Here is a 24,134-nt window from a genome sequence, read left to right on the forward strand (position 1 = left end):
TGCTCAGCAGGTGAACAGTACAGCGTCCCACACACCCCCTGTCTCACTCTCTGCTCAGCAGGTGAACAGGTGATGTTAAAGATAACCAGGGGGGGGGGGGGGGGGGGCTTTGGCCAGTAGTGTTGGTCAGCTTCAACGTTTCCCAGCCGCTCTGGGGGTTGGTGTAAACACATGTAACAGTAGTGTGTTCTCTCTCCACCTCACCTCAGCCATGGATGACGACATTTTCGACGACATCCATGACGACATTTTCCTGGATGCTGTCTGGCAGAGACAATCACCACAGGCTGCCAAGAGGATGAGACTGGACTCTGACCATGTGAGTCAGGGGCGCCTAACTTTGTTTCCAGGTGGGGAGCACAGATTTGGACTCATATGCGCGCGCGCAGCGACTCAGCGTTTTTTCGAGGCCGAGTCGGGTGTCTTAGCACGATTCTAACTCTGTTAAAAGCATGACAGCCACTACTAAGAAGATTCTAACTCTGTTAAAAGCATGACAGCCACTACTAAGAAGATTCTAACTCTGTTAAAAGCATGACAGCCACTACTAAGAAGATTCTAACTCTGTTAAAAGCATGACAGCCACTACTAAGAAGATTCTAACTCTGTTAAAAGCATGACAGCCACTACTAAGAAGATTCTAACTCTGTTAAAAGCATGACAGCCACTACTAAGAAGTCACTACTGACCTTATATACCTGCAAGCATTGGTAGGCTACTGCACATTCATGTCATGAATAATCATTTAAGAAATCATAGCAGATTATATGAGTTAAAAAAAAAAGGATCTCAATTCCACAGCTGTGAAGGGAAAGCTGTAGTACACATGGCCGGCCTGTAGATGGCCACCAAAAAAAAGAAAAAGCTTATTCTGGTATTTCACACAGGTGTTAGCAAATAACTAATTATCTTGCCAGTCAGATGCGCATATGACATATCTAGGACATATCAATTTAATCAGCAGAGCAGTGCTGCTTCTCTCTCTGAGTCTGCACACACTGACTGACCAGCTAAAGTTTATGCCTACTTTAAACCATAATATGACAAACCTTGGATTAATTCTTCTGAAAACGAGCAGCAAGCACGAAGTAAGTGATTCACACAGGCGGGCATTATTGGAAATGGATATTTCTGGGGGCGCAGTGCGCCGGTTCATTTTAATCTGCTGGAGCAGCTGCCCTGTTTGCTCAATGGCTCAGGCGCCACTGATGTGAGTGACCACAAGCATCATTACCAGATCAGCAACATGACTCACAGATTAATAATAGTTTATTTGTCTTGGATATTGTTGTCGTTGCACTTCAGGAGGACGACACCAGTGTACCTGTATCCTCCCTGGATGCTAAGGTGTTTGTGAACTACCTCCCAAGCTGTTAAAGGGTCTCAACAGGCTGCGTCTCAACAGTGTCTTGTGTGATGTGATTCTGTGCTGTGAGGGACAGGAGATCCCCTGTCATCGTCATGTACTGGCCTCCTTCAGCCCTTACTTTGAGGTAAATACACACGTCTATTGACCTGCTGGTGTTCAGGCAATGACATTTCAAGTCTGCCTTGTCCTTTACATGAATCAATTCATCATTCTACACAAAATTAATTAATCGGTTAACAATGTAAATTATAAATAAACTATGGACACTCCAAGCCAACCATTCTCCTTTCCAATGTGCACAGGCCATGTTTACATCTGGTATGAGGGAGTCCACACAGGACAGAGTGACCATCAGTGGAGTGGAACCTCAGATGATTGGTTTGCTGGTGAACTACGCCTACACTTCTGAGGTCTCCGTCAGTAATGATAATGTACAGGTAATGTATTTTATTATTATCATAAACATCATTCATTGTCTCCATGTTAGTCCTACATAACATCAGTTCCCCATAAAGCTAATGTGTTCATTTGTTCCAGGCTCTGCTGGCAGCATCAGACCTGCTGGAAGTCACGGCTGTTCGAGAGGCCTGCTGTGACTACATGAAGTGTCGCGTGGACGTAAAAAACTGTGTGGAGTTTTACTGCAGTGCCGACGACCACTCCTGTGAAATGTTAAAGAAACACAGCTTGGATCACATTCTGGAACACTTCGGTGTCATCTACCAGAAGGTCAGTGGTTGGGTAGCGTGATATTGGTCCGACCTCCTGTTAGATCGACCATTACTAACCCTATCTCTAACTCTAACCTAAACATAACCGCAAGCACGGGAGCAACGCATCCCTCACCAACCTTAATCCGGTCGTTTCAACGCATCCCTCACCAACCTTAATCCGGTCGTTTTAACGCATCCCTCACCAACCTTAATCCGGTCGAACCAACGGGAGGTCGAACCTTATGGCAGCCCCCCAGTGGTTGAGGGTCATACATTTGGGTTGTTTTATTACCATAACTAAACTTCCCACCATCACAACTGACCTGGGTAGAAACATTCAATCAGTCACAGTGATTAGATATACGCATATTACCATACGATACAGTCATATGTCCATTTCACTAATCTATCACCAGTGAACATTTCAGACGAGAAAATGTGACTTCAGTGTGAAGTATGGAAACAGTGTCTTCATCTATCAGCTAATTGTGTTTATTTTTCTACCAATAGGAGGAGTTTCTCTCTCTCTCCATGGAAAGGCTGACAGAGGTTCTCTCCAGTGACCATCTGAATGTTCCAGAGGAGGACATGGTGTTTGAGGCTGCCATGCTGTGGTTAGACAAGAGTCCTACCCGTAAGCAGAGCTTTGGACAGGTCAGTCATTTCTTAGGCCCAGGCTACACGTATATGGATCTTTTGCTAAACACACATTTGTTTGTGTGTTTGGGCCTTTCAGCCACACGCAAACTGCGTTTTCGGCCACTCAAACAGAGGTTTTTGGAAACGGATAAATAAGTGAAGATGTTCTAAATATCCGGATCAGTGGATCTGTGTAGTCATGCGAAACTGAGCTTTTGAGAAACGATGATGTCACCGCTTATTAGCGCATATCATTTTTACTAAGGTGAGAAATGCAGCTTGTGCCTGCATGGAAACTACATGGATATCTATCCTATAAGTTAACAACTTTAAAACGTATCATATGTTGCATCAACTGCAGCGAGCAAAGGCTCTGCTCTGCTGCATCCAATAATAAATATATCAGCCTACTAGTCCAGTGCGGACTGGTGATTGCATTTGTATTGGTGCCGAGTGCGAAGCTTGAGGTTAATTGCGGACCGCTACAGATAAACTGTGGATATTAACCTACCAAATAAGGACCCAGGCCAAATGGCATTGCAGTAGGCTACACCTGCAACAACACGTCTATGCGTGGTGTGTGCATAGCCATGTGAAACTATATTCTCCTGCTGTATTTTGCTCTCCATTTCATGGTCATGGAGGGGAGAGAGAGGGGGTTCATGTTCCACTTCCACTCACAATTTAGGTGGTGGCTTTTAAAATGCGGTTATTCCTTCATTAAAAAATATGATTACTCATAAGTGTAAATATAAAATCAAATATAATATAGCCTACAATTGAAACCTGCTACTGCAGTGATTTTATCCTGTGTTCAATGCGTTTCTGCGTTTGTGTGTGGACTCAGATATCTCTGTCGTATGGGCAGGGATTACTAAGACGGAGGATGAATATATCCGTTTTGCAAAAGATCCATATACGTGTAGCCTGGGCCTTAGTCTCTCACCTTGTAAGACAATCGGAGGTCTCTATCAATGTCATGTTGATCACCCAATATCCAGTTGGACTAGTACTAGCCTGGAACTCACCTATGCTTTTTATGGCATAGGCAGCTCCCGGCAGGATCCGCCGGGAGAAACTATGCGCAGCTGCGCGACATGAGACTAATTACTTAGAGCGACAGAGAGAGAGAGAGGAGTGTGTGTGTGTACGTGTGTGTCAATTTAACAAAGGTGCAGAGGATCAGAAATCAGCAGAGAGTGAGAGATGTTTGCACTACTCTATGCCGAATTTAAGTGGACTCGGACCCAGACTTTATTTTTCTCCCTGGAAATAAAAACGTCTGGGTTTCCGAGGCTAGACTAGTACTAATACTTGGTGTTCTGTGTGTTCTTCAAGGTGTTGGAGCACATCCGTCTGCCTCTCATCAGTCCCTCCTACCTCCACACTGTGGTTGAGAGTCTGGATGTGGTGAAAGAACAGCAGGGCTGTTCATCTTTGAAGCCAAGGGGGAGCAGCCACACTCTACCAGAGCACACCCACGCAGGATCACAGGTATCCTGCTGAACACATGCATGCATGTTGCACCTGATGATGCTGGAAAAAGCTTATCTGCCAATAAAGAATAAGCCTTCTATTCAGGCTTCATAGTGGTTATTACATCATGATTCCATTATTTTTTCCTCATTTCGTTTTTTTGTGATTTTATATATGTCAAAATGCACACCAATTGTCTCCTGGATTCATTCAGTGACTGCTAATGTAGTGCTGCCTCTCTGGAGAGAGAGTTCCAGAGGGCTGCCACACTGCAGCCTCTATCCCAGAAGGTTCTACTCTCCATGGGGAGAGAGTTCCAGAGGGTTGGGGCTGCCACACTGCAGCCTCTATCCCAGAAGGTTCTACTCTCCATGGGGAGAGAGTTCCAGAGGGTTGGGGCTGCCACACTGCAGCCTCTATCCCAGAAGGTTCTACTCTCCATGGGGAGAGAGTTCCAGAGGATTGGGGCTGCCACACTGAAAGCTCGAATACATTTTGGTTTCTCCTTCAACTCTTAAATCTACTCTGTCTCCCCTGCTCCTTCTCCTCTGCTTGTTGAAGTGGTTGTGATGCTGGGAGGGTCCAAAGTTGAGAGCTTCGATCCACTGACCAATCAGCAGAAGACTTTTGAAATCCTGCCCATGGCGTGCATAAAGGAGTATGCTGTGTGTTCATCAGGTGAGGATTACCATCTAGTAGGGGGTATTATCGTCATGAAATAGCTAAAATCGTTACGCGGTGGAAACAAGCACCAAATTTCAGACACATTAAAGGCTTTTTATAGGGAAAAATCCAAAATGGCCGCCAGAAATGACCTATTATTCCTAAAGGTGATATAATTCTGAAATGTTTTCAATGTCAGTTGACTTGCCATACAGAACACGGGTGTATATTTCAAGCACTGCAAAACTGATTGATTCCTGCCTAAGCACTTCAAAAGGATTGACCATCAGTTTTATTTTGTATCACCTGCTTAGGTGGTCATTTAAAAAAAAACTCACTTCCTGTTTAAAACATTTTGGGCACGCCTTGTAGGATGCGTTAAGATCACCCAATTGACATTTGTAACACATGTCATGCTTTTATGGGTGTCTTTTGCATCACCTGTCAACTGTAGGTGGCCATTTTCAATTTAGTCAATAACGCACTTCCTGTTTCTGATTATTTTGGGCACCCCTTCTATGATGTCTTAGGATGACCCAAGGGACATGTGTGCAAAAAAGTTGTGCTTTTGAGATTATTTTGGCGTCTTTTGAGTCAATCGACAACACTGTAGGCGGCCATTTTCAATTTTGTCAATAATTCACTTCCTGTTTAAGATTTTTTTGGGCACCCCTTCTGGGATGTCTCAGGATGACCCAAGGGGGACACGTGCCGAATTGTATGCTTCTATGAGATTCTATAGGCGTTTTGAGTCAATCACCAACACTGTGGGCGCCGGCGGCCATTTTCAATTTGGTCAATAATTCACTTCCTGTTTAAGATTATTTTGGGCACCCCTTCTGGGATGTATTAGGATAACCCAAGGGACATATGTGCCAAACTGTATGCTTCTATGAGATTCTATAGGCTTTTCAGTCAATCACCAACACTGTAGGCGGCCATTTTCAATTTTGTCAATAATTCTCTTCCTGTTTAAGATTTTCCTGGGCACCCCTTCTAGGATGTCTTAGGATGACCCAAGGGACGTGTGTACCAAAATGTATGTTTTTTGGAGATTGTTTTGGTGTCTTTTGAGTCAACTGTCAACAGTTTAGGTGGCCATTTTGAATTTTGTCAATAACTCACTTCCTGTTTAAGATTTTTTTGGGCACCCCTTCTGGGATGTTTTAGGATGACCCAAGGGACATCTGTACCAAATTTCATGCTTGTTTCCACCGCGTAACGTTCCGGACGATAATACCCCCTACTAATCACAGTCAATCAATTTAAGACCTGTAATGCAGTGGTAATCTACCTTTTCAAGCCCAAGGGCACATTTTATTATACCACTAAAATGTGTTTAAAACAATGTAAAATGACAAAATGAAAAAAACACAATTGCAATTTCAGACAAGCTCAATGCATGATCGCACATTCACACAAAGACTAGTAGTTTAAATAAGAATAAACACTGATATAATAATCTAATAATAACCAATATATAATCAATGGCTAAATAGTAAAGGGATACTTCACCCTTTTTGCAAAAATACATATGTGACGTTTAGAAGATTTAGAACACTTTCCTGGGGTCTTTACGTGTGTAATATGTGGTTTTAGATATTTTAGATTTTAGCAGTGTCCATGATGTAACAAGACACTGGGCTCACTTACTTCCTCGACGACAATTCCCATAATGCTTTGGTGCACTGCTCCTCCTTGTGGATAGGGGGAGGGCTGTCTTACTGAGACAACATGTAGTCCAGGAAGGAAGTGAGACTTTGGGTCAGCCTTGCACGTAGAATCTGAAGGTGCGTTCAAACCTGAAGATATTGGTTATATAGTCGCTTCAATCGTTTCACTTTAATCACGTCAGCATTGATACAAAATAGTCCCTTTGCTCGGGTTGCGAGCCGATTGGCTGTAGACACCGTAATTTAACTTTGGTAGTGTAACCAAATGGACCGGCTTGTTCACACAAGACAGCTCGGGTCAATATATTTAACATAATTCCTGCTACTATGTCATGTATGAGCAGCTAAATTAGTTCCCATGTCTTTGCAAAGTTGCTGAGTCCCGGCAGATGAACGTTGCTCCAGTTAGATTTCTCCAGCCAGGATGAAGATACCAGGAAGCCGTTCGCTTAGTTCGCAGTAGCCTTTTGGTCAATCTGGGAACACACTTTACATTCTTGTGAATCTCACAGTGCTACAGGGTCTAGAAGCATTTATTCTAACAATCAAGGTTTTAATTCTGCTCTTTTTCCACCGTAGGTTCCAGTCTGTATTTGGCCGGAGGTTTTTATGATGATGATGTTGATGATTACAATAGCAGAGAGATGTGGCGCTATGATCTTCATAACTCATGGTTGAGGATGGCTCCCATGAATGAGCCACGCTTTTGTTTCAGTAAGATTGAACATATATTTTATGTAATTTGATAAATAATTCTAGACAATATCAGAATTTGGAAATATGGAAGTTCATTAAACTAGCAGAGGCACCTGTACAGGTAGCAACATGTAAGAGTTCCAACTGCAGAATAATGACATCACAAGTGGATCCAGATGATAATTGTACATACTGTACTGACTGTAATATTGACCTACCAGTAAGATGCCCTAAGGGGCGAGAAGCCCTTGGTGACAGCAGACTGCTGGGTGAGCACTGGCGCTTTGGCATGGTGGGGGGGTCAGATCAACATATGGAATGAATTCTGTACTGGCCATATATGGAGCGTGTCTTGAGTGTACAGGGTTTGAGGTCAGATCAACATATGGAATGTCAGAACAGGAAGGACGGGTGGGGGGGATCCTCATATGGCATGTCAGAACAGGTCAGTGTCGTGATCTTCATATATGGAGATGGCCATATATGGTGGCCATCAACCTGCTGGATCCCAACCAATCAGGATTCAAGAAGGCACACTCCACAGAGACTGCCCTGCTGGCAGTCACAGAAGCACTACATGCTGCCCAGGCTGCTTCCCACTCTGCTGTCCTGATTCTCCTAGACCTATCGGCGGCATTTGACACAGTGAACCACCAGCTGCTCCTAGACACCCTAGCGGATCTAGGCATCGGCGGGACAGCACTAAAGTGGTTCTCTTCCTATCTCACCGACCGGACCTACCAGGTTTCCTGGAAAGGTCTGCTATCATCCCCCCGAACCCTCCAAACTGGGGTCCCACAGGGATCTGTACTTGGTCCCCTCCTTTTCTCACTATACACCAAATCCCTTGGCACTATCATCTCTGCTCACAATATATCCTATCACTGCTATGCCGATGACACACAACTGTTTCTATCCTTCCCCCCCTCTGCCACTCAGGTGGAAGAGCGCATCACTGCATGCCTGGCTGACATCTCACAGTGGATGTCCTCCAACCACCTCAAGCTGAACCCAGACAAGACTGAGCTTCTCTTCTTCCCAGCTAAGTCCTGCCCTATGCGGGAGCTAACTATTTCCGTAGACAACGCCCTGGTAACGTCTGTCCCAACAGCCAGGAACCTTGGTGTTGTCCTGGACAGTCAGCTCTCGTTTAAAACTCACATCACAGCTGTCACTCGATCCTGTAGGTTCACACTCTATAACATACGACGAATTAAACCGTTCCTCACCCAGGAATCAGCACAGCTCCTAATCCAGACAACAGTCTTGTCAAAACTTGACTATTGTAATTCGCTCCTTACTGGCCTACCGGCATGTGCACTTAAGCCTCTCCAAATGATCCAAAATGCCGCAGCTCGTCTGGTCTTCAACCAGCCAAAATTCTCACATGTCTCCCCCCTGCTCCGCTCCCTGCACTGGCTCCCAGTCGCTGCCCGCACAGAATACAAAACTCTGATGCTGGCATTCAAAGCAACCAAAGGTATGGCTCCCCCATATCTTGCAAGCATGATTGAACCCTACAAACCCTCCCGCGCACTCAGATCAGCCAATGCAGGAAAGCTGGAAGTACCCTCACTAAAAACGCCGGGCCAACGCTCCACACGTCCCAAACTCTTCTCCCTTCTGGCCCCAAAACTGTGGAATGCACTCCCCGTTGCAGTCAGAACTGCGGCATCACTCCCAATCTTCCGCCGTAGTCTGAAGACCCACCTTTTCAGACTCCATCATGGCCCATAGCACTTATCCTACCCCCTTAGATAGCACTTTTTAGACTTAGATAGCATTTGAAACAGACTTATAGCATGTCATGTAGACAGCACAATAATTGCATTGTATATAGTCATAGCACATCATAGTAGCCTACATATGTATAGCATAGTATAGTATATATGTATAGTTAATATGTATAGTGTCATTATATAGATATGTTCTAGTTACGTTCTTAGCTTACGCATGTTTCTTGATAAATGCATTTTATATATGTGATGTATTCCCATACTTTTGTTCCTGCCTAATGTAAGTCGCTCTGGATTAAGAGCGTCTGCTAAATGCCTAAATTGTAAATTGTAAATTGTGGCGTGACGTGTCACGAGATGTGATGTTACGAGGTGTGACCATATATGGAGGCGTGATGTCACGAGGTGTGACCATATATGGAGGTGTGAGTAACGGGAGATGCAGGTGTTCATAGTAAATGTAATCTACGATCGCAATAAATATGGATCCATTACTATTGTTAAATATGAAGTAAATGTATATTCCTGTATTAGAGCAGTGGTGTGGTCAGGCAGCAGAGAGTTAATACTACTTCTATTCCTGACATACCGGTAACACAGAATGTGAAATATTGGAGGCAGGGTGGATTTAGCTCTTCAAACATGATTTCCAGAATGTTTATTTGTGTATGAGAATGCCAACTTGTAACATATAAAATATTTATGCAGTTTCATGTTCATGTTTTCCCTGTTCAACCCCACATGTTCACAGGCCTGGTGATGCTGGATGGATGTGTGTTTGCAGTCGGGGGCCGAGGGAGTGAGAAGAGTGAAGACTCGATGGAAAAATACCACCCGCACACAGACTCCTGGAGGCTCATAGAGTCTGTCGGTGTGGCAGAGCATTACGATAATGACTGCTGTAACGTGGTCGCACTGGATGGACATCTCTATTGTTTTGGTATGGAACAGATTTATGGACCTGCAGGTTCAGCCTGTAGGTGTTGTGCAGTTGAGGTGTCATGAGATTGTGTTATTCATGTTCCCAGATTGGTGTATGTCAAGCATAATGGTTCACTGAAAATGTACAAATCCTTTGGTATTATGTATCCATGCTTCTCCTGTTGACAGTGAATAATGTTTTGATGTTTGTGTCCTCCTGGACTCTAGGTGGCGCTCGAGGTGGCGAGACAGGTGACCAAGTGGCCAAGTACAACCCTAAAACGTCTGTGTGGACACAACTCGCTCCTATGCAGATTCCACGACATGATCAACCAGCTGCTTGTGTTCTGAATGGAAAGATCTACGTTACAGGTATCATACCTCTACTTAAAGGCTCTTAGTCAGTGGTGGAAGAAGTACTCTGTTTTCGTTTTACTTAAGAATAGCGATACCAGAATATTGAAATACTTTTATACCCGAGAGAAAGTACAAACATATAGGCATAAAAGTAAAAGATGCTTGCAATACCAAAAATAAAAATACTCAATATGCAAAATGGCCCTTTTCACAGTTTTACTATTTAATTGGAATAAGTAACGCATTAATGTATTCATCACTTTAATGTTAGATGAGGTACAGGCAGAGTTTCTGTTTAGCTTAACCTATAATAATAATAATAAACATTTATCAACATGTTTAGTATGAATAATCAACATTTTAAAAGTAAATAATTGTCAAATTGCAAAAAAAAGAAATAGTGTTTGCCTCTTAAAAGACAGGAAAAAGGAAACATTCAAGTAAATTAAAAGTACAGTAAAAAATTTCAGTTACATTCCACCACTGATCTTAGTTCCATAATATACTCACTTAAACTTCATTATAGTTTATTATTATTTATATTATTATTATTATAGTTTATTATTATTATAGTTTATTATTATTATAGTTTAAACTTCATTATAGTTTGGGCACATAATAAAACACACTAATCCTGTTAATTATTCTTTGTCTATAGGTGGTGGGAGTTATAACAATAATAATAATTGGATATTTGAAAATGCGATGGAGTGCTTCAACCCCCAGACCAACCAGTGGACCATGTGTGCCTCCATGCACATGGGACGCTCTTCACCTTGCATGGTTGTGGTGGATGGAAAGATCTACGTTCTAGAAGAGCGAGACTCCGATGATAAGTATGACACTGTTGCTCCTTGAATGTCTGGGGAAATGTGTCTTCTTGTCCACACCAGACATTTCTCTCATGGCTGTTTGTTTGTTTCTCTTTGTGTAGTGTTATCCGCAACATCGAGTGCTACTGTGAAGAGACGGACACGTGGACAACTGTGGGAGAGATTGCTGATGCTCGCTTCACATTCAAATGTGTGTCTCTCAAGCTGAGGAGGGATCACGGTTCTGTATTCTCTGCTGCCCCATCTGGCGGAGTCAGGTTAGGTCAACCCGGCATAGATGAAGAAGATGCTTCTGCTGGTGACTAGGGTTGGGGTCTGGAACCAGAACCAGCATTGAGGAGCTGGAATCTGTTCCATCACACTTGGATCCAGTTTTCCACACTGTCAGAGCTGGTATGTGGACTTCATGTCTGCTAGACAATTACAATAGCAGTGGTTCTCAAACTTGTTCATTTTATTGTATTTTTTTTTTTGAGTTTCCAGTTATTGTCACCTCTTGTTTCTTTGTCATTATGCCAATGCCCTCTCCACACATGTTGCCACTGCTGTTGTACTGTGTGTCCAAGCCGGATGCCCCATGGTGGGTTGGAACCCCCTAGACTTTACCCTGTACTGCCACAACCAGGTGCCACTGAAGTTGGCCTTGTTCTGGTGGTGGGACTCAGTGATGTAACTGACAGATTAGGTTTATAAATAAATAGAATTTTCAGTGTTTTTCAGCCATCTAATGTTACAGGCAGAATGGCGACCAGGCATAACTATAATATGCAAATAGCTAATTTAGTAACTATTAAGAACTGACGTTGAATAAACTACCTCAATGTGTTGTTAAATTATTGTAGTTGAGATACTTTGCACCACTGAGAACAATTCAGGAATGTATAAATAGTCCAGATTAGAGCTAATCTTCATCCTCCTTTTGTTGCAGTTCATAGGCCTATATTCATTCAGTGTAGATATCCATACATACAGGATGGAAGTCTATACAAATACTTTGTTAAACATTTGTATTTATACTTGATTTAGTATTTATGTCAGCAACAAAGAAACACTAGGGTGACTACACTAGCAATCTGGTGGCAAATGTAAATATATACAGGTACACGGTAAAGAGTGTTAATTTAACCCTGAACCTGTGAGGGGGTTAAAACACTCCAGATTATACAGTGCCTGCTATTGAGATGGGAGGGGAGAGACATGACGTAAACATGAGTGTAGAAAGTATCACATTTATACAATATTATGTGATGGTATTTATTAGACCATCCGTGGTTGGTTCTAATACCATACTTTGTAGGATGATGGGGGTCAGAACCTGTTGTCTCTAGCAGACCTACGCTGCCATCTTGTGGTGGTAAGGACTCATTGCTCACATTCATACAACATAAAATAAAGGTTTATATTCTCATCTTGTGTGAAATGAAATGAAATGAAATGAAATCTATATTTACCCAGGGTATCTGGGCTAAGCTCAAGAACTTGTTTCCAGCCAGGCCCTGCTCATAGTACACATTTCATCGTAGTGGTTGATGCCTTGTTCAAGGGCATTTCAGCGGTGGTAATTTTAACGTGTCGGACGGCTGATTCGAACTGGGAACCTTCCGGTATCTAGACCGCGCCGCTATCCGTTCGGCCACCGCTGCCAATTGGTCAATTAATGACCATTTATTTCTACATAATGGGAAAATGCCAACATATGCCGATTCAGCATTCCATGACAAATGCATAGTTTGGTATGAAGGTAAATTATGGACTTTCACTAAAATAATAATTGCAGAGAAACTTTGTTTATAAAGACTTAAAAGATCATAGGTCAGACATAAAGACGCGTCATAGAAATGGACAAACAGCTTCTCAAGTAGATTAAGATGACACAAATGCTTTAGGATGAATTTATTTTTTACATAAAATGGAATACACATATTTACTTTAGGCTTCATGGCTTGAGGTCCACTCTCAAACCAAACAAGCATAATTTACTTTATAAAATAAGATATAAATACTTAAATGCATAAATAAGAACTCCAGTTGACCTAACCTCGCGTCACAAAATCACCATTTGTACCAAACTAAACATTTTAGTGAAACTGTGTTCTGGCCGCGTGATGACGTCTACCTATTTCCGCCACGACCGGATCAGAAACCCGGAAATTACTTTAGTGTCCGGAACTTTTCTTCTGTATTGTGTTGTCAGACGGACACAGTTAGTGGTAACACACGTCGTCCCTGTGAAGAAGACGGCTCCGTTCTTTTGGCAAATCTAGAACTTCCTGTTTGAGAGCTAGCAAATTTAAGACATCCGGTTGCTTTCAGTATAAAAGCATGGTTAATTAAATAATTATTACATTACATTATTAGTATTGTTATTACATTACAGTTATTGTGAAGACACACATTATGTTTCTGTGTAAAAATAAGTAATTAAATAACGTAAAAAAGTTATCTAAATGGATAAATGCCCAAGTCCATGCACTGGAGTGCCCAAGTCCATTCACTGGAGTGCATGGACTTAATAAAGTGGATGCTGGACAAAATCCCTGCTATGTTTCGACTAGTGTGACATATGCACGCGTCCGGGGAGACCTCCTCTACAACACCACACTGTCCGCTAAGCAGCAGAGGTGTAAAACAAAAATTGGCACCAGGTCAGATGTAAAAAAACTTAAAAAAATGTCCCATTTCCAGACTACAGTGGACGCTGGACAAAAATCCCTGCTATGTTTCGACTAGTGTGACATACGCACGCGTCCGGGGAGACCTCCTCTACAACACCACACTGTCCGCTAAGCAGCAGAGGTGTAAAACAAAAATTGGCACCAGGTCAGATGTAAAAAAACTTTAAAAAACTTCGCATTTCCAGACTACAGTGGACTAAAGTGGACGCTGGACAAAAATCCCTGCTATGTTTCGACTAGTGTGACATACGCACGCGTCCGGGGAGACCTCCTCTACAACACCACACTGTCCGCTAAGCAGCAGAGGTGTAAAACAAAAATTGGCACCAGGTCAGATGTAAAAGAACTTAAAAAAACTTCCCATTTCCAGACTACAGTGGACTAAAGTGGACGCTGGACAAAAATCCCTGCTATGTTTCGACTAGTGTGACATACGCACGCGTCCGGGGAGACCTCCTCTACAACACCACACTGTCCGCTAAGCAGCAGAGGTGTAAAACAAAAATTGGCACCAGGTCAGATGTAAAAAAACTTAAAAAAACTTCCCATTTCCAGACTACAGTGGACTAAAGTGGACGCTGGACAAAAATCCTTGCTATGTTTCGACTAGTGTGACATACGCACGCGTCCGGGGAGACCTCCTCTACAACACCACACTGTCCGCTAAGCAGCAGAGGTGTAAAACAAAAATTGGCACCAGGTCAGATGTAAAAAAACTTTAAAAAACTTCCCATTTCCAGACTACAGTGGACTAAAGTGGACACTGGACAAAAATCCCTGCTATGTTTCGACACTGGCAACATATATCACACAAAGGACAAATTGAGAGGTAGATACATTAGAAGCACAGAGCGTGCAAACTTGGGTAGATCAATGAAGAACCGATTTGCACATACTGCTTACATTGAGGCAATGAACAATGCAGACCCAAGGTCTTTAATAGCTGGAAATCGTAGCGGAGTTGGCAAAGACACTTCTTTGTACAGGAAGGTCAAACATGAACAGCGGAAACAAGGATGGAAGGATGACAGTGAGATCAAAGCGTTGATGGACCTTAAAAAAGAATGGGAGGATAAAGACACAGACAGTGTTGTTGTAAAAGGATTCATTCAAATTATTAAAGTTAGTCCCCTTAAGGTTATATGTTTTAGTGAAGCAGGAGTGAAACTGTGGCACAATGCGACGGCACAATGTGCCGCATCATGGGATGCCACAGGGGGGATCATTAAGACTAAAATAACTAAAATAACAGAGAAAAGGATTTATACATTTGAGTGATGTGTGCACTTATAGGTACATTGCATGTTGTACCATATTATACATTTGAGTGACGTTTGCATTGAAGTACATTGCATGTTGTACCTATACTTTTGAGTAACGTTTGCACTTGGTACATTGAACGTCTTACCTTTTTATACATTTGAGTAATGTATGCACTTATAGGTACGTTTGCACTTATAGTATCATTTTTAATTTTTGAGTGACGTTTGCACTGATTGACGTTTGTAGTTTTTGCATGTTTTGCATGTGTTTGAATAATGTTTGCTGTATTAACACAGATGCACACACATACAGTAAATTGATCAAAAGTTACTACTAAACTATTAAAGTAGATTCTCAGTCCACCTTAAGACAAATTACGTTTAAAAACAAATATTGTAGGGATTTGGAAACTTTTTTTGCAGAGTGAATCATGTCACACTAGTCGAAACATAGCAGGGATTTTTGTCCAGCGTCCACTTTATAAAGTCCATGCTCTCCAGTGAATAGCATTTATCCATTTAGATAACTTTTTAATTACTTATCTTTACACAGAAACATTACTTATTACTTATTTTTACACAGAAACATAATGTGTGTCCTATAGCATCGTTTAAATGCTTAATTTATAGTTTTAATGTGCAAATTAATATTTTTTTTTCAATACTCTAGAGGGTACTCTTATTTTGAAGAGATCGTCCCCCGGAAGTCTTATATTTGCTAGCTTAGATTTGCCAGAAAAACAGTGCCGAAGAAGACATGCAGGAGTAAAGTTATCTTATTGTTAAAGTTTAAAACGTCTCAAAGTGAAACTTACATTGTTTGACGGACTAATTCCATTCCTGTTTGTGTGCGGATGTCCGTCTGTTGTGGAACACTTGGTTGGACTTTGGATTTGTAGGCAGAACAACGAGGTTTGTTTATTTGAGTTGTGTTTACGTTATGTTTGTATCATATCATTACATGCGTGTTGTCGTGAGAGCTTGTTTATAGTCGGACGTTGGATTTAGGCTGATATTAGCCCTGAAACATGACTGCCATGATAATCATGACAGTCATGTTTCAGGGCTAGGCTGATATTAGAATGGTGTACTTCTGCGTGTTGCCAAGTGTTTGCACATGGACTATTGTCTCTATGAGGTTGGTGGATTGAAAGGTAGTAGTAGCTTATAGTATACCAAACTATACTTGTGTAAATTAAATGACTGCACACAAACATTTAATTTCATATTCAGTACACTTGGTGGAGTGGACTTGTGTGAAGTGGACCTCTACTAGCCGCAATTTGCAACTCTAGATTTCTTTATAATGTGATGAATCTAGAGTTGCAATACCCTCCATTGACTTTTTTTGATTTTTACAACTCTAGCAGTGATTCTCAACCTGTTTAATTTCAAGGACCCCTATTTCGACATGCATCCACGGACTCCCATTTAATGGCATTTCTATCTCTGGGACCCCCAATTTATATTCTCAACTCAACTTTATTTATATAGCACATTTTACATGACCAGGTCAACCAAAGGTCTGTACAGGTGCAAAGAACAGAACAATACAATATAAACAGCCATTTAAAACATGAAAACAAGCATTCAGAAGAAATGAAAGCAAAACTATCCAATATAAGCAGACAATACAAAGGAGCAAACAATGCAGACTATTGTACTAGTGAAGGGAACAGGGCTACCTCAACTGACATTAAAAGCCAGGGAGAATAAGTGGGTCTTAAGCAAAGATTTAAAATCTTTTATCTTTTATATTGTAAAATCAAAGTTAATTTAACTCTTGAGTGTACAATGGGGGTCTGTTTGTTCCAAACTATAATTTAGCTGGGAACCCCCTGGAACTCCCTCAAGGACCCCTGGGGGTCCCCGGTCTCCACTTTGGGAACCACTGCCTTATATCATCATTATGGGAGGGAGAAGAGTCTAGGATGTGTAGCTGACATGATGTTTAATGCCACAATGCATAGGAAACATAATGATGCTTACTAGTTGTTCTCACTCTCTGAGAAACATGTACACGTTCATTTGTCAAAGAAGTAACCCAGAGAAAGAATCCTGATACTCAGACTGCTCTAGTGGCCAGTCGTAGCAGACTGGCTGTACTCAGTTACAAATGCTTGTTTAACTGAACAGAGTGTAGTAGCCAGGACTAGCGATGAAAATGATCAGTTAATTTGTTAATTGATAAGCATATCAATCAATTAACCGGTTAGTCGATAATCTGTGTTTTTTGTTAAACCCCAGCAGCGTGCCCTCTTGCTCGTGCTACATGCGCGAGTAGAACCGCCCGCTTGCAGTCCCAGCTTTGGCCAGTAGGGTTAGGCAGCTTCAACGTTTCCCAGCCGCCCTGGGGGTTGGTGTAAGCACATGTAACAGTAATGTAGTGTGTTCTCTCTCCACCTCACCTCAGCCATGAGTTAAACCACATGTAACAGTAATGTAGTGTGTTCTCTCTCCACCTCACCTCAGCCATGGCTGACAACATCCTGGATGCATCATTACCAGATCAGCAACATGACTCACAGATTGGTAGTAGTTTATTTGTCTGATTATGACTGTCCCTCTGGATGTTGTTGTTGTCGTTGCACTTCAGGAGGACGGTGTACCTCCATCCTCCCTGGATGCTGAGGTGTTTGTGGACCCCCACCATCCCAACAAGCTGTTAGAGGGTCTCAACAGGCTGCGTCTCAACAGGTTCTTGTGTGATGTGATTCTGTGCTGTGAGGGACAGGAGGTCTCCTGCCATCGTCATGTACTGGCCTCCTTCAGCCCTTACTTTGAGGTAAATACACACGTCTATTGACCTGCTGGTGTTCAGGCAATGACATTTCAAGTCTGCCTTGGCTTTTACATGAATCAATTTATCATTCTACACAAAATTAATTAATCGGTTAACAATGTAAATAAGAAAGAAACTATGGACACTCCAAGCCAACCATTCATCTTTCCAACGTGCACAGGCCATGTTTACATCTGGTATGAGGGAGTCCACACAGGACAGAGTGACCATCAGTGGAGTGGAACCTCAGATGATTGGTTTGCTGGTGAACTACGCCTACACGTCTAAGGTCTCCATCAGTAATGATAATGTACAGGTAATGTATTTTATTATTATCATAAACATCAGTCATTGTCTCCATGTTAGTCCTACATAACATCAGTTCCCCATAAAGCTAATGTGTTCATTTGTTCCAGGCTCTGCTAGCGGCATCAGACCTGTTGGAAGTCACGTCTGTGCGAGAGGCCTGCTGTGAATACATGAAGCGTAACTTGGACGTAAATAACTGTGTGGAGTTTTACTGCAATGCCGACGACCACTCCTGTGAAATGTTGAAGAAATACAGCTTGGATCATATTCTGGAATACTTCGGTGTCATCTACCAGAAGGTCAGTGGTTGGGTAGCGTGATATTGGTCCGACCTCCCGTTAGATCGACCATTACTAACCCTATCTCTAACTCTAACCTAAACATAACCGCAAGCACGGGAGCAACGCATCCCTCACCAACCTTAATCCGGTCGTTTCAACGCATCCCTCACCAACCTTAATCCGGTCGTTTCAACGCATCCCTCACCAACCTTAATCCGGTCGTTTTAACGCATCCCTCACCAACCTTAATCCGGTCGTTTTAACGCATCCCTCACCAACCTTAATCCGGTCGAACTAACGGGAGATCGAACCTTAGGGCAGCCCCCCAGTGGTTGAGGGTCATACATTTGGGTTGTTTTATTACCATTACTCAACTTCCCACCATCGCAACTGACCCAGACCTGGGTAGAAACATTCAATCAGTCACAGTGATTAGATACACGCATATTGATAAGATACAGTCATGAGCATTACACTAATATATCACCAGTGAATATTTCAGACGAGAAAATGTGACTTCAGTGTGAAGTATAGGAACAGTGTCTTGTCTTCATCTATCAGCTAATTGTGTTTTTCTTCTTCTACCAATAGGAAGAGTTCCTCTCTCTCTCCATAGAAAGGCTGACAGAGGTTCTCTCCAGTTACCATCTGAATGTTCCAGAGGAGGACATGGTGTTTGAGGCTGCCATGCTGTGGTTAGACAAGAGTCCTACCCGCAAGCAGAGCTTTGGACAGGTCAGGCATTTCTTATTCTCTCACCTTGTAAGACAATCGGAGGTCTCTATCATGTTGATCACCCAATATCCAGTTGTAGTAGTACTAATACTTGGTGTTCTGTGTGTTCTTCAAGGTGTTGGAGCACATCCGTCTGCCTCTCATCAGTCCCTCCTACTTCCACACTGGTTGAGAGTCTGGATGTGGTGAAAGAACAGCAGGCCTGTCAGACGTTCATCTCTGAAGCCAAGGGGGAGCAGCCATACTCTAACACAGCACGCCCACGCATTGGCAGGATCACAGGTATCCTGCTGAACACATGCATGCATGTTGCACCTGATGATGCTGGAAAAACCTTATCTGACAATAAAGAATATGACTGGTTTTCTATTCAGGCTTCATAGTGGTTATTACATCATGATTCCATAATTTTTGTATCATTTTGTTTTTTTTGTGCTTTTATACATGTCAAAATGCACACCAATTGTCTCCTGGATTCATTCAGTGACAGCTATGTTTTTGCTGCCTCTCTGGGGAGAGAGTTCCAGAGGGTTGGGGCTGCCCCACTGCAGCCTCTATCCCAGAAGGTTCTACTCTCCATGGGGAGAGAGTTCCAGAGGGTTGTGGCTGACACACTGCAGCCTCTATCCCAGAAGGTTCTACTCTCCATGGGGAGAGGGTTCCAGAGGGTTGGGGCTGCCACACTGCAGTCTCTATCCCAGAAGGTTCTACTCTCCATGGGGAGAGAGTTCCAGAGGATTGGTGCTGCCACACTGAAAGCTCAAATACATTTTGGTTTCTCCTTCAACTCTTAAATCTACTCTGTCTCACCTGCTCCTTCTCCTCTGCTTGTTGAAGTGATTGTGATGCTGGGAAATACTAACAAAGTTGAGAGCTTCGATCCACTGACTAATCAGTGGAAGACTCTTGGACGACTGCCCTGTCAAATGAACTCTTATGCTGTGTGTTCATCAGGTGAGGATTACCATCACAGTCAATCAATTTAGGACCTGTAATGCAGTGGTAACCTACCTTTTCAAGCCCAAGGGCACATTTTATTATACCACTAAAATGTGTTTAAAAAAATGTAAAAACTAAATAAAAAAAACACAATTGCAATTCCAGACAAGCTCAATGCATGATCGCACATTCACACAAAGACTAGTAGTTTAAATAAGAATAAACACTGATATAATAATCTAATAATAACCAATATATAATCAATGGCTAAATAGTAAAGGGATACTTCACCCTTTTTGCAAAAATATATATGTTAATGAGGTTTAGAAGATTTAGAACACTTTCCTGGGGTCTTTATGTGTGTAATCTGTGGTTTTAGATTTGAGCAGTGCCCATGATGTCACAGACAATGGGCTCACTTCCTTCCTGGACTACAATTCCCATTATGCTATGGTACACTGCTCCTCCTTGTGGATAGGGGGAGGGCATAGTGACGCGTTCGGTAGGATTTTGGCTTATTTGGGGTCATCTTCCTGCCTCCATGTAGGCTACTAGGATGCTAGGCTACTTGGCTGCCAGTCTGTAGTTCGTAAGTTTGCTTGTCAGTGACACTGGTGTGTACACTGTCACTGCAGTACACCATCTTCCATCTCTCTACTATCTTTGACTTGTCACAACTCTTCTACTCTATGGCTCTGGATCGACAGTGGTATTATTATTATTCGCCGTTAGAAAATGTTCGGGTGTTCTGATCTGATAGCCGCCTCCCCTCCCCTCACGTCAAAACAGTTCTCAATGTTTACATCTTACTTGACGAGAAGACATGTGGACATATCCTTATGGAACCAGGGAGAGGGGGAAAAACACCACGAGAGTGACGAGTGATCAGTCAATCATGTGTTCTCTCTGCAGTAAATAAATGTGTCTGTATGCGATCTGACCATTATTATTTTAATGTCCTCAAACGAGCATGACGCTCGTTTGAGGACAGGTAGAGAGCAGAGCATACATGTGTTTGGGAATGTTGCTGAAGGTTATGTTATTTTGTCAGCTGACACCCAAATCAAAGAAACCATACAGCGTGTATTTAAATATTTGATATGTCTGACAGTCAACGCACTGCAAGACTAAAATGGAAGCATAATTCTGACGGCCCGCGGTGGAATGGACAAGTTAGAGTATAAAAACGGACAGGGCAGACCCAGCAACTTTGGAGCTCACCACCGAAAATCCAGACTGAATAGGCCGTTACTGAGACAGCATGTAGTCCAGGAAGGAAGTGAGACTTTGGGTCAGTCTTGCACGTAGAATCTGAAGGTGCGTTCAAACCTGAAGATATATTTGTCTCCAGTCGCTTCAATCGTTTCACTTTAATCACACAGGTCATCGTTGATAAAAAAGAAGTCCCTTTGCTCGGGTTGCGAGCCGATTGGCTGTAGACACTAACTTTGGTAGTGTAACCAAATGGACCGGCTTGTTCACACAAGACAGCTCGGGTCAATATATTTAACATAATTCCTGCTACTATGTCATGTATGAGCAGCTAAATTAGTTCCCATGTCTTTGCAAAGTTGCTGAGTCCCGGCAGATGAACGTTGCTCCAGTTAGATTTCTCCAGCCAGGATGAAGATACCAGGCAGCCGTTCGCTTAGTTCGCAGTAGCCTTTTGGTCAATCTGGGAACACACTTTACATTCTTGTGAATCTCACAGTGCTACAGGGCCTAGAAGCATTTATTCTAACAATCAAGGTATAACTTGTTTTAATTCTGCTCTTTTTCCACCGTAGGTTCCATTTGTATTTGGCTGGAGGTTATAAGGTCAAGGATGATATTGATGTTGAGAATAGCAGAGAAATGTGGCGCTATGATGTTCACCATAACTCATGGTTGAGGATGGCTCCCATGAATGAGCCACGCTCTTGTTTCAGTAAGATTGACAACATATATTTTATGTTATTTGATAAATAATTCTAGACAATATCAGAATTTGGAAATATGGAAATTAACTAGCAGAGGCAACTGTACAGGTAGCAACATGTATGAGTTCCAACTGCATAATGACATCACAAGTGGATCCAGATGATAATTGTACATACTGTACTGACTGTAATATTGACCTACCAGTAAGACGCCCTGAGGGGCGAGAAGCCCTTGGTGACGGCAGACTGCTGGGTGAGCGCTGGCGCTTTGGCATGGTGGGGGGGTCAGATCAACATATGGAATGAATTCTGTACTGGCCATATATGGAGCGTGTCTTGAGTGTACAGGGTTTGAGGTCAGATCAACATATGGAATGTCAAAACAGGAAGGACGGGTGGGGCGGATCCTCATATGGCATGTCAGAACAGGTCGTGATCTTCATATATGGAGATGGCCATATATGGCCATCTCCCCCCCCCCTCCCACCCAGTGAGCTGTGGCGTTCCACAAGGGAGCATACTAGGGCCTTTACTGTTCCTAATATATGTTAACGACATGACTTCAGCTTGTGACTGCAACTTGTTCCTGTTCGCAGATGACTCGGCACTGCTAGTCTCGGACAGGAACAAACTGCAGGTTGAAAAGGCCCTCAGCTCGGAACTCGGTAGAATCTGCACCTGGCTCGCTGATAAACTATCTTTACACCTGGGAAAAACTGAATCCATTCTCTTTGGCTCTAATAGTAATCTCAGCAAGGCAAATAGCTTCTTGGTTAGAGTGGGTGACAATGTTATCACACGTAAAGATGAAATTACCTACCTAGGTTCCATCCTGGAGGCTAATCTTTCCGGTGATAAAATGGCCACCAACGTAATCAAAAAGGTCAACCAAAGAACAAGATTCCTTTACAGGATCTCCTCACTGGTTGACAAAAACACCTTGAAGACCTTAACAGGAGCCCTTGTACAGGGTTTCTTTGACTATGCATGCACCTCCTGGTACCACAGCACCTCAAAGGCCCTTAAAACCAGGCTCCAGACTTCCTAAAACAAACTGGTCAGGCTCCTACTTGACCTCGCCCCCCGAACCCACCTCACCCCTGCCCACTTCGACAGGCTGGAATGGCTTAGGGTCGACGACAGAGTACAGCATCTTGCAATGGGTCTGGTCCACAAGATTCGATACACCACCAAGATACCCATGTACCTGTCTAGATACTTCCTTAATGTTAACGAAGTCCACACCCACAACACCAGAGGGAGTGCAACGAACCATGTACAACCCAGATTCGGCACAAACAAGGGACTAAATTATTTTCGCTCCTATGCCACCAAAATGTGGAACGCCCTACCAACAGTCATTAAGACATGCGAATCCCTTGACTCCTTCAAAACCGCTCTCAAAGGGCACCTACGGACGGCTGCAATTCGAAACTGGCCCCTGTAAAATCGGAATCCCTCAAACACGGACGCAAGGACAACACAAGAGACGGTCGCGGCCACACAGCCAACTCAAGGTATGGCCACTGAGCCGACTTGGGGACCCAACGCAAGGACAACACAAGAGACGGTCACGGCCACACAGCCAACTCAAGGTACGGCCACTGAGCCGACTTAGGGACCCAACACAAGGACAACACAAGAGATGGTCACGGCCACACAGCCAACTCAAGGTACGGCCACGGAGCCGACTTGGGGACCCAACGCAGCTCCTCCAAGGAAAAGAAACAAATGAACGGAGCTGAACGTGAATCCCCCCCACCCCTTTTTTTCCCTCACTGTATATGTTTCTTTTCCCTTTTGACCTCCTTTATGATGAATTCCTGTTCTGTCCTTTGTCTATATAGAAGTGTCTATTTGTACGTCTCTAAATGTTTTTGATGAATTGAACATTGTGGACCCTATTGGAAACAAGTGTAATGCTTAATTGGGTCGTCCACTCACAGTTAACAGCCTTTGTATTGAGTTTGTGCTTGAAATGTACTGTAATTCTGCAAACTGTTAATACATTTTTCAATCAATCAATCAATCAAACGTGTCACGAGATGTGATGTTACGAGGTGTGACCATATATGGAGGCGTGATGTCACGAGGCGTGACCATATATGGAGGTGTGATGTCACAAGGCTTGACCATATATGGAGGCGTGAGTAACG

The 24,134-nt window shown here is 42.9% G+C and overlaps 3 protein-coding genes across 3 annotated transcripts; all 3 read left to right on the forward strand.

Annotated features, from left to right (window-relative positions):
* Nucleotides 1–211: 211 nt before the first annotated feature.
* On the forward strand, nt 212–4,227 carry LOC306919636 (kelch-like protein 17; the record flags this gene model as incomplete). The annotated part of the gene is made up of 6 exons (XM_079532393.1): nt 212–319; nt 1,437–1,493; nt 1,672–1,806; nt 1,907–2,098; nt 2,593–2,736; nt 4,060–4,227. 6 exons carry the CDS (start codon nt 212–214, stop codon nt 4,225–4,227), a joined length of 804 nt encoding a protein of 267 aa, XP_079388519.1.
* A 2,973-nt stretch (nt 4,228–7,200) lies between these two features.
* LOC306919637 (kelch-like protein 36) lies at nt 7,201–11,686 on the forward strand. The gene is made up of 5 exons (XM_079532394.1): nt 7,201–7,247; nt 9,717–9,905; nt 10,115–10,258; nt 10,902–11,079; nt 11,178–11,686. Exons 1-5 carry the CDS (start codon nt 7,214–7,216, stop codon nt 11,380–11,382), a joined length of 750 nt encoding a protein of 249 aa, XP_079388520.1. The 5' UTR covers nt 7,201–7,213; the 3' UTR covers nt 11,383–11,686.
* Nucleotides 11,687–15,769: 4,083 nt separating this feature from the next.
* On the forward strand, nt 15,770–19,442 carry LOC306919634 (kelch-like protein 20). The gene is made up of 6 exons (XM_079532392.1): nt 15,770–15,925; nt 17,610–17,798; nt 17,977–18,111; nt 18,212–18,403; nt 18,977–19,120; nt 19,236–19,442. Exons 3-6 carry the CDS (start codon nt 17,980–17,982, stop codon nt 19,290–19,292), a joined length of 525 nt encoding a protein of 174 aa, XP_079388518.1. The 5' UTR covers nt 15,770–15,925; nt 17,610–17,798; nt 17,977–17,979; the 3' UTR covers nt 19,293–19,442.
* The last annotated feature ends 4,692 nt before the right edge of the window (nt 19,443–24,134 follow it).

The sequence above is a fragment of the Electrona antarctica genome, assembly GCF_951216825.1.
Source record: "Electrona antarctica genome assembly, contig: scaffold_192, whole genome shotgun sequence".
Lineage (NCBI taxonomy): Eukaryota > Metazoa > Chordata > Actinopteri > Myctophiformes > Myctophidae > Electrona > Electrona antarctica.